At 37.6% G+C, this 11,789-nt stretch overlaps 2 protein-coding genes across 2 annotated transcripts; both read left to right on the top strand.

Annotated features, from left to right (window-relative positions):
* Positions 1-335: 335 nt before the first annotated feature.
* LOC104249003 (trifunctional UDP-glucose 4,6-dehydratase/UDP-4-keto-6-deoxy-D-glucose 3,5-epimerase/UDP-4-keto-L-rhamnose-reductase RHM1-like) lies at positions 336-3,587 on the top strand. The gene is made up of 3 exons (XM_070153322.1): positions 336-488; positions 1,207-2,751; positions 2,982-3,587. The coding sequence occupies exons 2-3, from the start codon at positions 1,234-1,236 to the stop codon at positions 3,423-3,425; spliced, it is 1,962 nt and encodes a 653-aa protein (XP_070009423.1). The 5' UTR covers positions 336-488; positions 1,207-1,233; the 3' UTR covers positions 3,426-3,587.
* A 7,227-nt stretch (positions 3,588-10,814) lies between these two features.
* On the top strand, positions 10,815-11,294 carry LOC138875371 (secreted RxLR effector protein 161-like). The gene has a single exon (XM_070154197.1). It carries the CDS (start codon positions 10,815-10,817, stop codon positions 11,292-11,294), a length of 480 nt encoding a protein of 159 aa, XP_070010298.1.
* The last annotated feature ends 495 nt before the right edge of the window (positions 11,295-11,789 follow it).

Raw genomic sequence — 11,789 nt, 5'->3', positions numbered from 1 at the left:
TGCTACTATCGGAACATTTGACAAAATGTACTTTGAAGAATTTGCCAAATATGCATGATATCCTATAAGTTAACACTTGTTTTCATTAGGTAAATGGGGTCAATTTAAAAAGTCTAGGGGTGTCAAAGTGTAATATATATATATATAGGTATTCTAATCTAATCTGGCTTATATACGTAATGGGATATTCAACAGCACGTACGTACGTTTGCATATTTCTGTCAACCTGAAAACGAGGAACTAGAGACTCGCTTAATCTCTACTACTTTTGCTATCATCACGCATCATCAACAGTCATACGTACATATCTCTACTACTTTTGAGCAAAGCTTTCTTTTCTCTACCATTTTACTCTCTTACCTTTCCTTTCCTCCAACGTAACTACCACTATATTGATGTGTTAGAGTCTCTTACTTCATTTCCTTCTTTTTTATGTGTACAATCTGTAATACCCACTGAAGATTCTAAAATTCCATGAAGTGAAAAGTGTAAGTCAAAATCGTTTCTTCTATTTGTTTGTGTTGTTGTTGTTGGGATCAATTTGTTGGTGTTGATGATTTAGTTTTCTATTGGTCGCATGATATAATCTTGAGTTTGTCCAGTTGAAGATAATTTCTACTCTGTTTGTCATAAACTATTTATCAAGATTTATGCATTAAAATCAAATAAAAAGAATCCCATTGTTTCACATGTCTAAAATTAATTAATCTCAAGTGTAAAAGAGTAATGGTCTCCACAGGAAAGAGGTGTGGTGGGGGGTGAGTTGGTGCAGGATATATGTGGACTCAAGATTTAAATTTGATGGAAGATACCACAACATCCATTACACTTTCAAATTTGGTAGTGATTTTTCACGTTTATACATATATTTATGCTCCATGTAATTAAAATATATTGGGTTCGGTGGAACCATATGAAACTACATTACATTAGCCTCTGGCCCTAGACATATCATTTCTCAGTTTATAATTGTGAAGAAGATTTTTTCAGAATTTCGTGATATCTGTGAATTGATTTCCTATCAGAATAGCATACTAAAAGATTATTTAGAATAAAAACGGAATTGAATTGCTAATGATTCACCATATTACATTCATTAGTAGAAGGAAGTATTACTTTTAAGGTCAGTAGAACTAATAAATAATCCGTTTGTTTTTTCATGTTAAGCAAAAGCCTAAATGTTTCTTTCCTATGATTCTGTAACAGAGCGTTAAAATAGCAGAGAAAGAAAGGATGTCCGAACCAGCTCCTTATGTACCCAAAAACATCCTCATAACTGGTGCAGCAGGATTCATTCCATCCCATGTAACCAACAGATTGACCAAGCTTTATCCTGACTACAGGATTGTTGCTCTTGACAAGCTCGATTATTGTTCGAGCCTGAAAAATTTGGAGCCGAGTTACTCATCGCCGAATTTCAAATTTGTCAAGGCTGATATTACAAGTGCTGATCTTATCAACCATCTTTTGGTTGAGGAGAAGATTGACACAATAATGCATTTTGCAGCACAGACTCATGTGGATAATTCATTTGGAAATTCATTTGAGTTCACAATCAATAATATTTATGGTACACATGTACTTCTTGAAGCTTGTAAGTTGACTAAATCTATCAAGAGATTCATTCATGTTAGTACAGATGAAGTTTATGGTGAGACTGATTTGGAGACTGACATTGGCAATCCTGAAGCTTCTCAACTCCTCCCCACTAATCCATATTCTGCTACTAAAGCGGGCGCTGAAATGCTTGTCATGGCTTACCATAGGTCTTATGGCCTACCGACAATCACAACACGAGGGAATAACGTGTATGGCCCCAATCAGTACCCTGAAAAGTTGATTCCAAAGTTCATTATTCTTGCCATGAAGGGCGAGCATTTGCCAATTCACGGGGATGGATCAAATGTTAGGAGCTATTTGTACTCTGATGATGTTGCTGAGGCATTTGATGTGATATTGCATAAAGGGGTGATTGGACATGTGTATAACATTGGCACTAAAAAGGAGAGGCGAGTTTTGGATGTGGCTGAGGACATATGCAAATTATTCGGCTTGAATGCTCAACAAGCTATCGAGTTTGTGCAAGACAGGCCATTTAATGACCAAAGATATTTCTTGGATGACCAAAAGCTTAAGAAGCTAGGGTGGAAAGAACGGACCTCTTGGGAGGAAGGACTAAAGATGACACTGGAATGGTACACCAAAAATCCTGATTGGTGGGGTGATATAACCGTAGCCCTTCACCCGCATCCAAGAATTTCAAACATTATGCCTTCACATGATGAAAGTTGCCTGTTGCAGCTTATAAAAGGTTGCAAGAAAGGCTGTGGCTCGGAGATGAAGTTCTTGATCTATGGAAGAACTGGTTGGATTGGAGGGTTGTTAGGAAAGATTTGTGAAGAACGTGGAATAGCATACGAGTATGGGACAGGAAGATTGCAGGATAGAAATTCGTTAATGCATGACATGATAAGAGTAAGGCCAGCCCATGTTTTCAACGCGGCTGGTATTACTGGGAGGCCTAATGTGGATTGGTGTGAATCGCATAAAGTAGAGACAATTAGAACTAATGTCGTTGGTACACTAACTTTGGCTGATATCTGCAGAGCAGCAGACATCTTGGTGATGAATTTCGCGACAGGTTGCATATTTGAGTATGACGAGAGGCACCCATTAGGCTCAGGCATTGGATTCAAGGAGGAAGACAAGCCAAATTTTACAGGATCTTTCTACTCCAAGACCAAAGCCATGGTAAGTAGTTCATTTCAGTTAAGCATTTCAAACAGTATGCGTGAAAACACAGGCATCTATTTAGTTGCCTTGTCTACAACTAATGGCCTTAATTTTCTTGAGCAACAATGGAAAAACACTTGAAGTTCATTTAACTTTGGCTTTAATGCAGAGGCAGCAACTAGATTTACATTTTGATTTGATTTGATTTCTATAACATAACAACTGAAGCATTCTGTTAATATCTGTAGGTTGAGGAGCTTCTAAAGGAATATGAAAATGTTTGTACCCTCCGAGTGAGAATGCCAATATCATCTGACCTTTGCAACCCGAGAAACTTTATCACAAAGATCACGCGTTATGATAAAGTGGTAAACATCCCAAATAGCATGACAGTGCTAGATGAGCTACTACCAATCTCTATTGAGATGGCAAAGAGAAACTGCAGAGGGATATGGAACTTCACCAATCCGGGAGTTGTGAGCCACAATGAGATTCTAGAGATGTACAGAGAATACATAGATCCCAACTTTAAGTGGCAGAATTTTAATCTTCAAGAACAAGCAAAAGTGATCGTTGCACCAAGAAGTAACAACGAGCTTGACACGACAAAGCTGAAAAATGAGTTCCCTGAATTGTTATCGATCAAAGATTCGATCATCAAGTATGTCTTTGGACCAAACAGAAAAACATAAACTTTCAAAATTGTATTTTTCATTTTAATTAATCTCTTTGCAATAGTTACTTGAGGTTGTAGTTTTAGATAGTGATTTAGGTACTTCCACTTTTCCTTTTCTTATCATCTCATGATATATTCTGCTCATTTCAAATCTACTTCACCTTCATTTTCGGATTTATGCTTTGTGTATTAAAGCCTTTGCCAGAGTCATGTAGTCTGCAAATTAGCTTGATTGATGCATATCAAATATATCCAGAGATCATCTCGAAACTCTTGGGATTTTCACAAAGAGATCAAAACATCAAATTATATCTTTTTCAAGTCTGGTTGGAGTGTGATCAAACATTTCTTGACAATCAAATACTTCAAGAAGATCTACCATCTCCTTTCATGGAGATCAAATCCTAAGGAGATCTCCGTCATCCTATGTTCGAGAAATACGCTAAAACAACCCTGAAATCACGGAGAACAATGTGGAGGAAGAATAAGGGAGCAAACAGAATTGTATCCACAAAGATTCACCAATGAAATTGTTTTCTTTTAAAAAATATCATATCCAGATAAGGATGGCTTGATTTCTTTTTATTTGATTGATTATTTCCGATCATTTTCATTATAATCTGGCAGTTTTTGGAGTCAATCCTTCGAATGACATTTACCTATTACAATTTACTATAAAGGTAGCATTTCTTGATTTAATATAGAGCTTTTCTTTCTCCTTTCTTTTCTGCAATATGATTTTCATCCTTGTTATTCCTTTCTGTAAATCCAATAAAATCTGAGGATCTTGGTATTTAAACAATGCCTCTTCGCATTTGGACATGTGCATGCACCATAACCTTTTTAATACATTAAGCTACCAAATTCGACTAGCTCAAATATTATGGATAAATCCTAACCACTCATATAAGCTTTTGATTTTGCCATAAATTTTACACTTACAATTTCCTATAACTTTTAGCCTCACATTAGGCTCACTCTGATTCTAGATCTATTAAACAAATTTTGTTTTGCCTGTATAAACTAATATTGTCTTGAAATTCTTCGGAGAAAATAAGGTCAAATGTGGAAATACAAGAGAAAAATATTCTATGAGCAAGTTTAGCATAACATGTATTTACAATAATCATCTAGTGAGAGAAGGACTTCCTTCTCTCTACTCTCATAATCCTAACTATGACCAATCTCAGCCAAAATGATAGCAATCTGGGAACTTCTATTCCGCCAAAACCTCCTGATATTGCAAAAATCCACCCACAACACAACTCGCCTGATCAAGACAACTCGTATAATGATAAACTTCTGGGGAAAATCCAATTTCCTGATGAACATCAAAGTGAAGACCTACCTTCACTTGTGTTCATGGATGTTCAACACATTCCGACTATCCCATGCCTACAAAAGACAGAAGAGAGCAGGATAAAAAATATAGCTCTATCTGATCAGGATATCCAAAGGATTTATGAACCATGGAAATTCTCAATAATAATCATATTAATAGGAAAAAGAGTTCTCCATCACTACCTAAGAGCAAAAATACAAAGTCTTTGGAGACCGACGGAGAACTTCTCCTTAATAGATCTTGGTAAAGATTATTATGCAGTAAAGTTCAGTAAAGAAGAAAATGCACGGAAAGCTCTACAGAATGGACCGTGGTTCATTAATGGTTTCTTCCTCTCTGTCCAAAAATGGACAACAAATTTTGTATCTACACAAGCAACTTGATAGGTTTTAAATATTCTTGCCTTATGTTTTGATGATCTAACAAACTTATCGTTAAGAACCAGATTGGGAACCTGACTTACTCGGACTATACTGCAAGCTTAACGAATTCCAGCTAAAGGTGAATTGCTATAGCTTCAGGAGCTAGGAACCCAAACAAGGATCTGATACCCTTGTGGTTCCCTTATCACAGTACAAGTCAATTGGTCACAACTAGAAATGAAATGACTGACTGCACTGTTTCTACAGCACTGCACTGTCTCCAGCGCCCACTCATTCTCTGACCAACTAAAGTGCTCACGTCATTTCAAGTGATGTGATCAAGGTGTACCTACAATGAGTTTATACAAAACATCATTTGAAGGTTTCAGTTTCTTATTCAAGTTTCTTGCCAAAAATAGAGAAATCAATCCTCACAAGCTTGAAGAACAAAGTTGAACATAACTACGGGCCAGTTCCTAAAAGATAGTTTGTTGTTGTCCTAGTTGAGTTGTAACTTTGTGATTATACTTATTGTATCTCCTAAACTGCTTAGCTAGAAGCGTTTGATTTGGAATCCTCTTGTAAATTCGTAAGCTCCTTGAGTTTATATTGTGACTAGGTTTAATTATAAGCAAAAGTTTTTGTAATTGTAGAGTTATAAAGCGGCTTGTGGTGAGAGCATCACAAGTTAGTAAAAGTCATTGTAACTATGAAGTCACAAAGTGGCTTGTGGTAAGAGTACCACAAGTTAGTTGAGTAAATTCTTTGTAATGGAGTCATTGCAAAGTGGCTTGTAATAGGTTTTTACAAGTTAGTGAAGTTGAAAGCCTATAGGTATAGGTCGTAGTTTTTTTATCCCCTTGTGTGGGATTTTTCCACGTAAAAATCCTCTGCCTTATTTACGTACTGCTGTATTAGCATTCTCAGCAGAATCTCGTAAAGGACCAGATACTCTACTGTTTGGTGGACTCACACAAACTAACAATTGGTATCAGAGCAGGTTCCTCCTATCAGGCTAACACCTAGGAAGGATCCTCATGGCTGCTCCACCAAATTTTGAGAAGGTCAATCTACATACCGACCACCCAAGTTCAATGGACAATACTATGGGTGGTGGAAAATAAAAATGCACGATTTTATCATGGCTGAGGATTGTAAGTTATGGGATATCATATGCGATGGTGCTTATGTTCCAACCAAGGTACTAGATGAACTTCCATTTTCAATGGCAAAATCCAGCAAAGAGTACACTGAAGCAGACAAGATAGCTGTGGAGAAGAATTTTTGTGCCAAGAAAATTCTAGTGTGTGGAATAGGACCTGAAGAGTATAATAGAATCTCTACCTGCGACACTGCGAAGGAGATATGGAAAGCCTTGCAAACAGATCATGAGGGAACTACACAAGTAAAATAGTCTAAGATTGATATGCTCACTACCGAGTATGAACTCTTTAAAATGAGGGACGATGAATCCATTCAAGATATGCACACAAGATTCACTTCCATCATAAATGAGTTACATTCACTTGGTAAAACTATTCCCAGAAACAAGCTAGTGAGGAAAATGTTCTGTCTAGCTCTTGGGAAAGCAAAGTGAATGTTATTACTGAATCAAAGGACTTACAAGAGCTGACCATAGAAGAGCTGATCAGAAACTTGAAGACCTATGAGTTGAAGAGAAAGATAGACAATGAAAGAAAAGAACCAAAGAAAGAAAAAAACCTGGTACTTGAAGCTGATAACAATGATTCAAGTGAGGAAGACAGTGACATGGCTTACATAACCAAAAGATTTCAGAAGATGGTCAGAAGAAATGGAGAAATGCTAAAAAGCGACGGCTCTAACAGACTAAAAAACTGTGATCTTTGTTACAAGTGTGGAAAGCCTGGACACTTCATGAAACATTGTCCTATCTTGAAACAAGAATTCTCCAAGAACTACCATGAGAAAACAGCTAAGACGAACCCGGTTCCCTTTAAGGACTTTAATAGAAAAAGATCCGCTGACAATATGATGAGACAGGCTCTTGCAGCATGAGGGGTTCCTCTAGTGAGTCTGAAGATGAAACTGATACTAGTGATAGTTCTATGATGACAGTTGAAGGCGAGGAGATTGGATATGACTCAACTTTTGCTTTCATGGCTCAATCAGATGATGATGAAGATAATGGCAACAAAGAGGTAAATTTCAGGGATGTTCAGAGAAATCTAAAATCCTATTCTCCAAAAAAACTTATGTCTTTAGCTGATGTATTAATCACTGCTTTTCATAGTCTTGTGGAAGATAGGGATTCTTTGACCTTAGAATTAGGAGAATCTAAACAAACTAGAGACGAATTAGTGGTTGTAGTTACTGACCATAAGAAAACCATTGAAATCCTCAGAAAAGAAAATGATGATGTGTTGGCAGAAATTATAGACCTAAGGGAAATAATAGTGAAACCATGGACTAAGTAAGAATCTGAAAATTCTAGAAAGGGAAAGGAAATAGCCAGTGAGGAACATACTAGGCTTGAAATGAGGTGAAAGCTATGAGATCTAGGATGTGTGCTGAAATTGAGAAAAATGAGCAACTCCAAACTGATCTGGAAAGAGTAAAGAATGACCTTGAAATGTCCCTAAAGTGGACCTGGTCCTTAGAAGCTACCACTGCCTTGCACACTAATGATTGTGAAAACAGGAAGGGAACAAGGTTCCAAAGGGAGAAAACTCCTCACAACCCTCACATCAAGTATGTCACTGACTCTAATAACTGGCTTTGTACCCAATGTGGGAACAATAGGCACCTCAAGGAAGATGTCCAGGCCAAGAATCAATCGATTTAGAAAAACAAAGTGTTTGCTGAAAAGGTGACTACAAAAGAGAAACCAGGTACCACTCACAAAAAACGAACATTACCTGCATGGACTAAGAGAACTCTTATTCATCCTTTTACCTACTACAAGGGACCCAAACTTTCTGGGGTTCCTAAAACTAACTATTAATCTCTTGTGCATGGAATAGTGAAAGGAAGCGGTCAACAATGGTTCATGGATAGTGGGTGTTCAAAGCACATGACTGGAAACACTACGAACATTCTTTCACTAAAAGCCCTGCAATGAGGGAATGTATCTTTTGGCAATGGAAAAAAAGGGTACATTCTTGGAGTTGGAAAAGTCGGGAAGTCACTCACTCATTCTATTGAAATGGCCTTAAGTACATTCTCTTGAGTGTCTCTCAAATCTTTGACAAAGGAAACAAGAGGAACTTCTTGTCCAAAATATGTACAGTCATTGATATTATGACCGGTGAAATAGTACTTGTGGCCAAAAGATACAAGAACATCTATGTTGCTGATTTCGAGTCCTTATAGAGTGGTGATCTGAGGTGTCTGAAAGCTGTTGATGATGATGCTTAACTATGGCATAGAAGACTGGGCCATGCAAGCTTTTCTCTTCTGAACAAACTAATTCAGAAGGACCTGGTCCATGGTCTACCTATTTCACAATTCAAAATGCAAAAAGTCTGTGATGCCTGTGCTAGAGTAAAACATGTGAAGTCCTCTTTTAAGTATAAAAGAGATGTGAGCACCTCAAAGCCACAAGAGCTTTTACATATGGATCTGTGTGGACCTATGAGAGTGCAAATCAGAGGAGGAAAAAGATACATTTTTGTGATAGTATATGACTACTCCATATTCACATGGACTCTGTTTCTCAAAACCAAAGATGAAACTGTTGAGGTGTTTGTGGCCTTTGTGAAGAAAATCCAGGTGAAGATGGAGTCTAGAGTCGCATGCATTATATCATATCATAGGACAAAATTTGACAATGTCAAATTTGATGAATTCTTCAATGAAAATGGCACTATTCACAACTTCTCAGCTCCCAAAACCCCCCAGCAAAATGGAGTAGAAGAAAGGAAGAAGAGAACTCTAGAAGAAATGCCAAGAACAATGTTGATCGACAGTGGAATTGCAAAGAACATTTGGGCTGAAGTTGCCTGCTACTTGGTGAACAGGTGCATGATCAGATCACTTCTGAACAAAACCCCATATAAATTATTAAATAGAAGGAAACCCAAGTTGACTCACCTAAGAACATTTGGGTGCAAATGCTATGTGATAGATCTTAAATATTCTTGCCTTATGTTTTGATGATCTAACAAACTTACTGTTAAGAACCAGATAGGGAACCTGACCTACTTTGGATTACTGCAACAACCTGACCTAAAGATGAACTGCTACAGATTCAGAAGCTAGGAAACAAACAAGGACCTAATGCTCTTGTGGTTCCTATATAGTAGTACAGAGTCATTTGGACACAGCTGGAACTGAAGTGACTGACGATACTGTCTACCATACTACAATACACTATCAGCCCACTCATTCTCTAACCAAACAAAGCACTCACATCACTTCAAGTGATGTGATCAAGATGTACCCGATGAAGCTTTATACAAAGACATCACTGGAAGGTTTTTATTCCTCATTCAAGCCTCTTGAAAAAATAGAAAAATCATCCTCTCAAGCTTGAAGAACAAGGTTGAACGCCACTACAAACCAGTTCCTAAAATATTGATTGTTGCTGTCCTAGTTGAGTTGTAACCTTGTTATTGTACTTACTATGTCTCCTAAATCGCTTACTTATAAGCACACTGATTAGGAATCCTCTTGTAAATCCGCAAACTCATTGAGTTTAGGTTGTGACTAGATTTAGTCATAAGGAAAAGTCTTTGTAATTGTAGAATTACAAAGTGGCTTGTGGTGATAGCATCACAAGTTAGAAAAATCCTTTGTAACTAAGATAGTCACAAAGTGGATTGTGGTAAAGGTAACACAAGTTAGTTGAGTAAATCCTTTGCAATAGGAAGTATTGTAAAGTGGCTTGTAATATGTTAGATTACAAGTTAGTGAAGTTAAAAGCCTATATACTTAGGTTGTGGTTTTTTGATCCCCTTGTGCAGGATTTTTCCACGTAAAAATCATATGCCTCATTTACTTACTGCTTTACTAAGTGCTTTCAGAAGAAACCTATAGAGGACCATGTACTCTACGATTTGGTGGACCCATACAAAATAACAATTGGTATCAGAGCAGGTTCCTCCTACCAGGCTAATACCTAAGAAGGATCCTCATGACGGGCTAGTGGTCCAAGGCTACAATGAGGAGGAAGGGATTGACTATGATGAAACCTTTGCTCCAGTAGCTCGCATGGAAGCTATTAGAATTCTAATCGCTTTTGCATATCATATGGAATTAACCTTATTCCAAATGGATGTCAAGAGTGCATTTTAGAATGGACTCCTTAAGGAAGAAGTCTATGTGAAGCAACCCCTAGGGTTTGAATGTCATGAGCACCCTGAATATGTGTTTAAACTGGACAAAGCTCTGTACGGGCTGAAGCAGGCTCCTCGAGCTTGGTATGAAAGGTTGTCAAAGTTCCTTTTAGAAAATGGATTTAAAAGAGGGAAAATTGACAACACTCTTTTCTTAAAGAAACGAGGAAGGAACCTGCTCATTGTTCAGGTCTATGTTGATGATCATTTTTGGAGCAACAGCTGATTCTCTCTGTGAAGAATTAGCAAAACTCATAGGAAGTGAATTTGAAATGAGCATGATAGGGGAACTGAACTTCTTCTTGAGTCTTCAAGTAAAATAGTCCCCAAAGGGTATATCCATTTGTCAGCAAAAATGCATCAGGGAGCTCTTGTAGAGGTTTGACATGGAAGCATCAAAGGTGATAGACACTCTCATTGCTACTGGCACTCGACTGGACATAGATGAAACTGGATCTCCTGTGAATCAAACCATGTATAGAGGCATTATTGGGTCTCTCCTCTATCTCACTGGCAGCAGATTAGATATTGTTTTTAGTATGGGGTTGTGTGCAAGGTTTCAATCAAATACCAAGAAATCTCACTTGAAGGTTTCCAAAAGAATACTGAGATATCTCAAAGAAACACAGGACCTGGTATTGTATTATCTGTCAGGTGACAGTTTTAATCCGATTGGGTATGCTGATGCATATTATGCAGGTTATCTTGTGGACAGGAAAAGCACTTCTGGAATGGCTCACTTCTTAGGTTCATGTCTTATCTCTTGGGGCACAAGGCAAAATTCAGTGGATCTTTCAATAGCTGAAGCTGAATATGTGTCACAACATCCTATTGTGCTCAACTTTTATGGATTAAACAGCAACTAGAGGACTTTGGGGTACTCACTGAGAGTGTGCCCCTTCTATGTGACAACACCAATGCACTCAACATGGCCAAGAATCCAGTTCAACACAAAAGGACAAAGCATATTGATGTGAGGCATCATTTTCTGAGGGACAATGTGGAGAAATGGCTGATATGTATGAAGTTCTACAGCATAGAAGATCAAATTGCAGACATCTTCACCAAGGCGCTAAGTAGGGAACAGTTTGAAAGAAACAGAGTAAATCTGGGGCTTTTAAAGCCCAATTGAGAACCTGATTCCTCTTTATCTGGCTTTCACCTTCAAGAAATAACTAGCTAAAAGTGTTTTCTAACCATGTCTAACTCACTTCAACACCGTTGCAGGTAAATATGCATAATGAGTATAGAAGTTATAGATGCAATGCATGAATGATAAAAGAGGATTGACTCTTTCAAATAAAAAGGTCAAGAACTTGGTTCTTGTACCATTAGTAGTTTTGTGCATCCTTTAATACACG

The sequence above is a fragment of the Nicotiana sylvestris genome, chromosome 8, assembly GCF_000393655.2.
Source record: "Nicotiana sylvestris chromosome 8, ASM39365v2, whole genome shotgun sequence".
In the NCBI taxonomy this organism is placed as follows: Eukaryota; Viridiplantae; Streptophyta; class Magnoliopsida; order Solanales; family Solanaceae; genus Nicotiana; species Nicotiana sylvestris.
Note: the sequence above shows the minus strand (reverse complement) of the source record. Positions and strands in the feature narration are given on the sequence as shown.

Coding starts and splice junctions, on each gene's coding strand:
- LOC138875371 (XM_070154197.1), top strand. CDS start 10,815: ATGGAAGCATCAAAGGTGATAGACACTCTCATTGCTACTGGCACTCGA.
- LOC104249003 (XM_070153322.1), top strand. CDS start 1,234: ATGTCCGAACCAGCTCCTTATGTACCCAAAAACATCCTCATAACTGGT. Junction 2,752..2,981: donor ACTCCAAGACCAAAGCCATG/GTAAGTAGTTCA, acceptor TAATATCTGTAG/GTTGAGGAGCTTCTAAAGGA.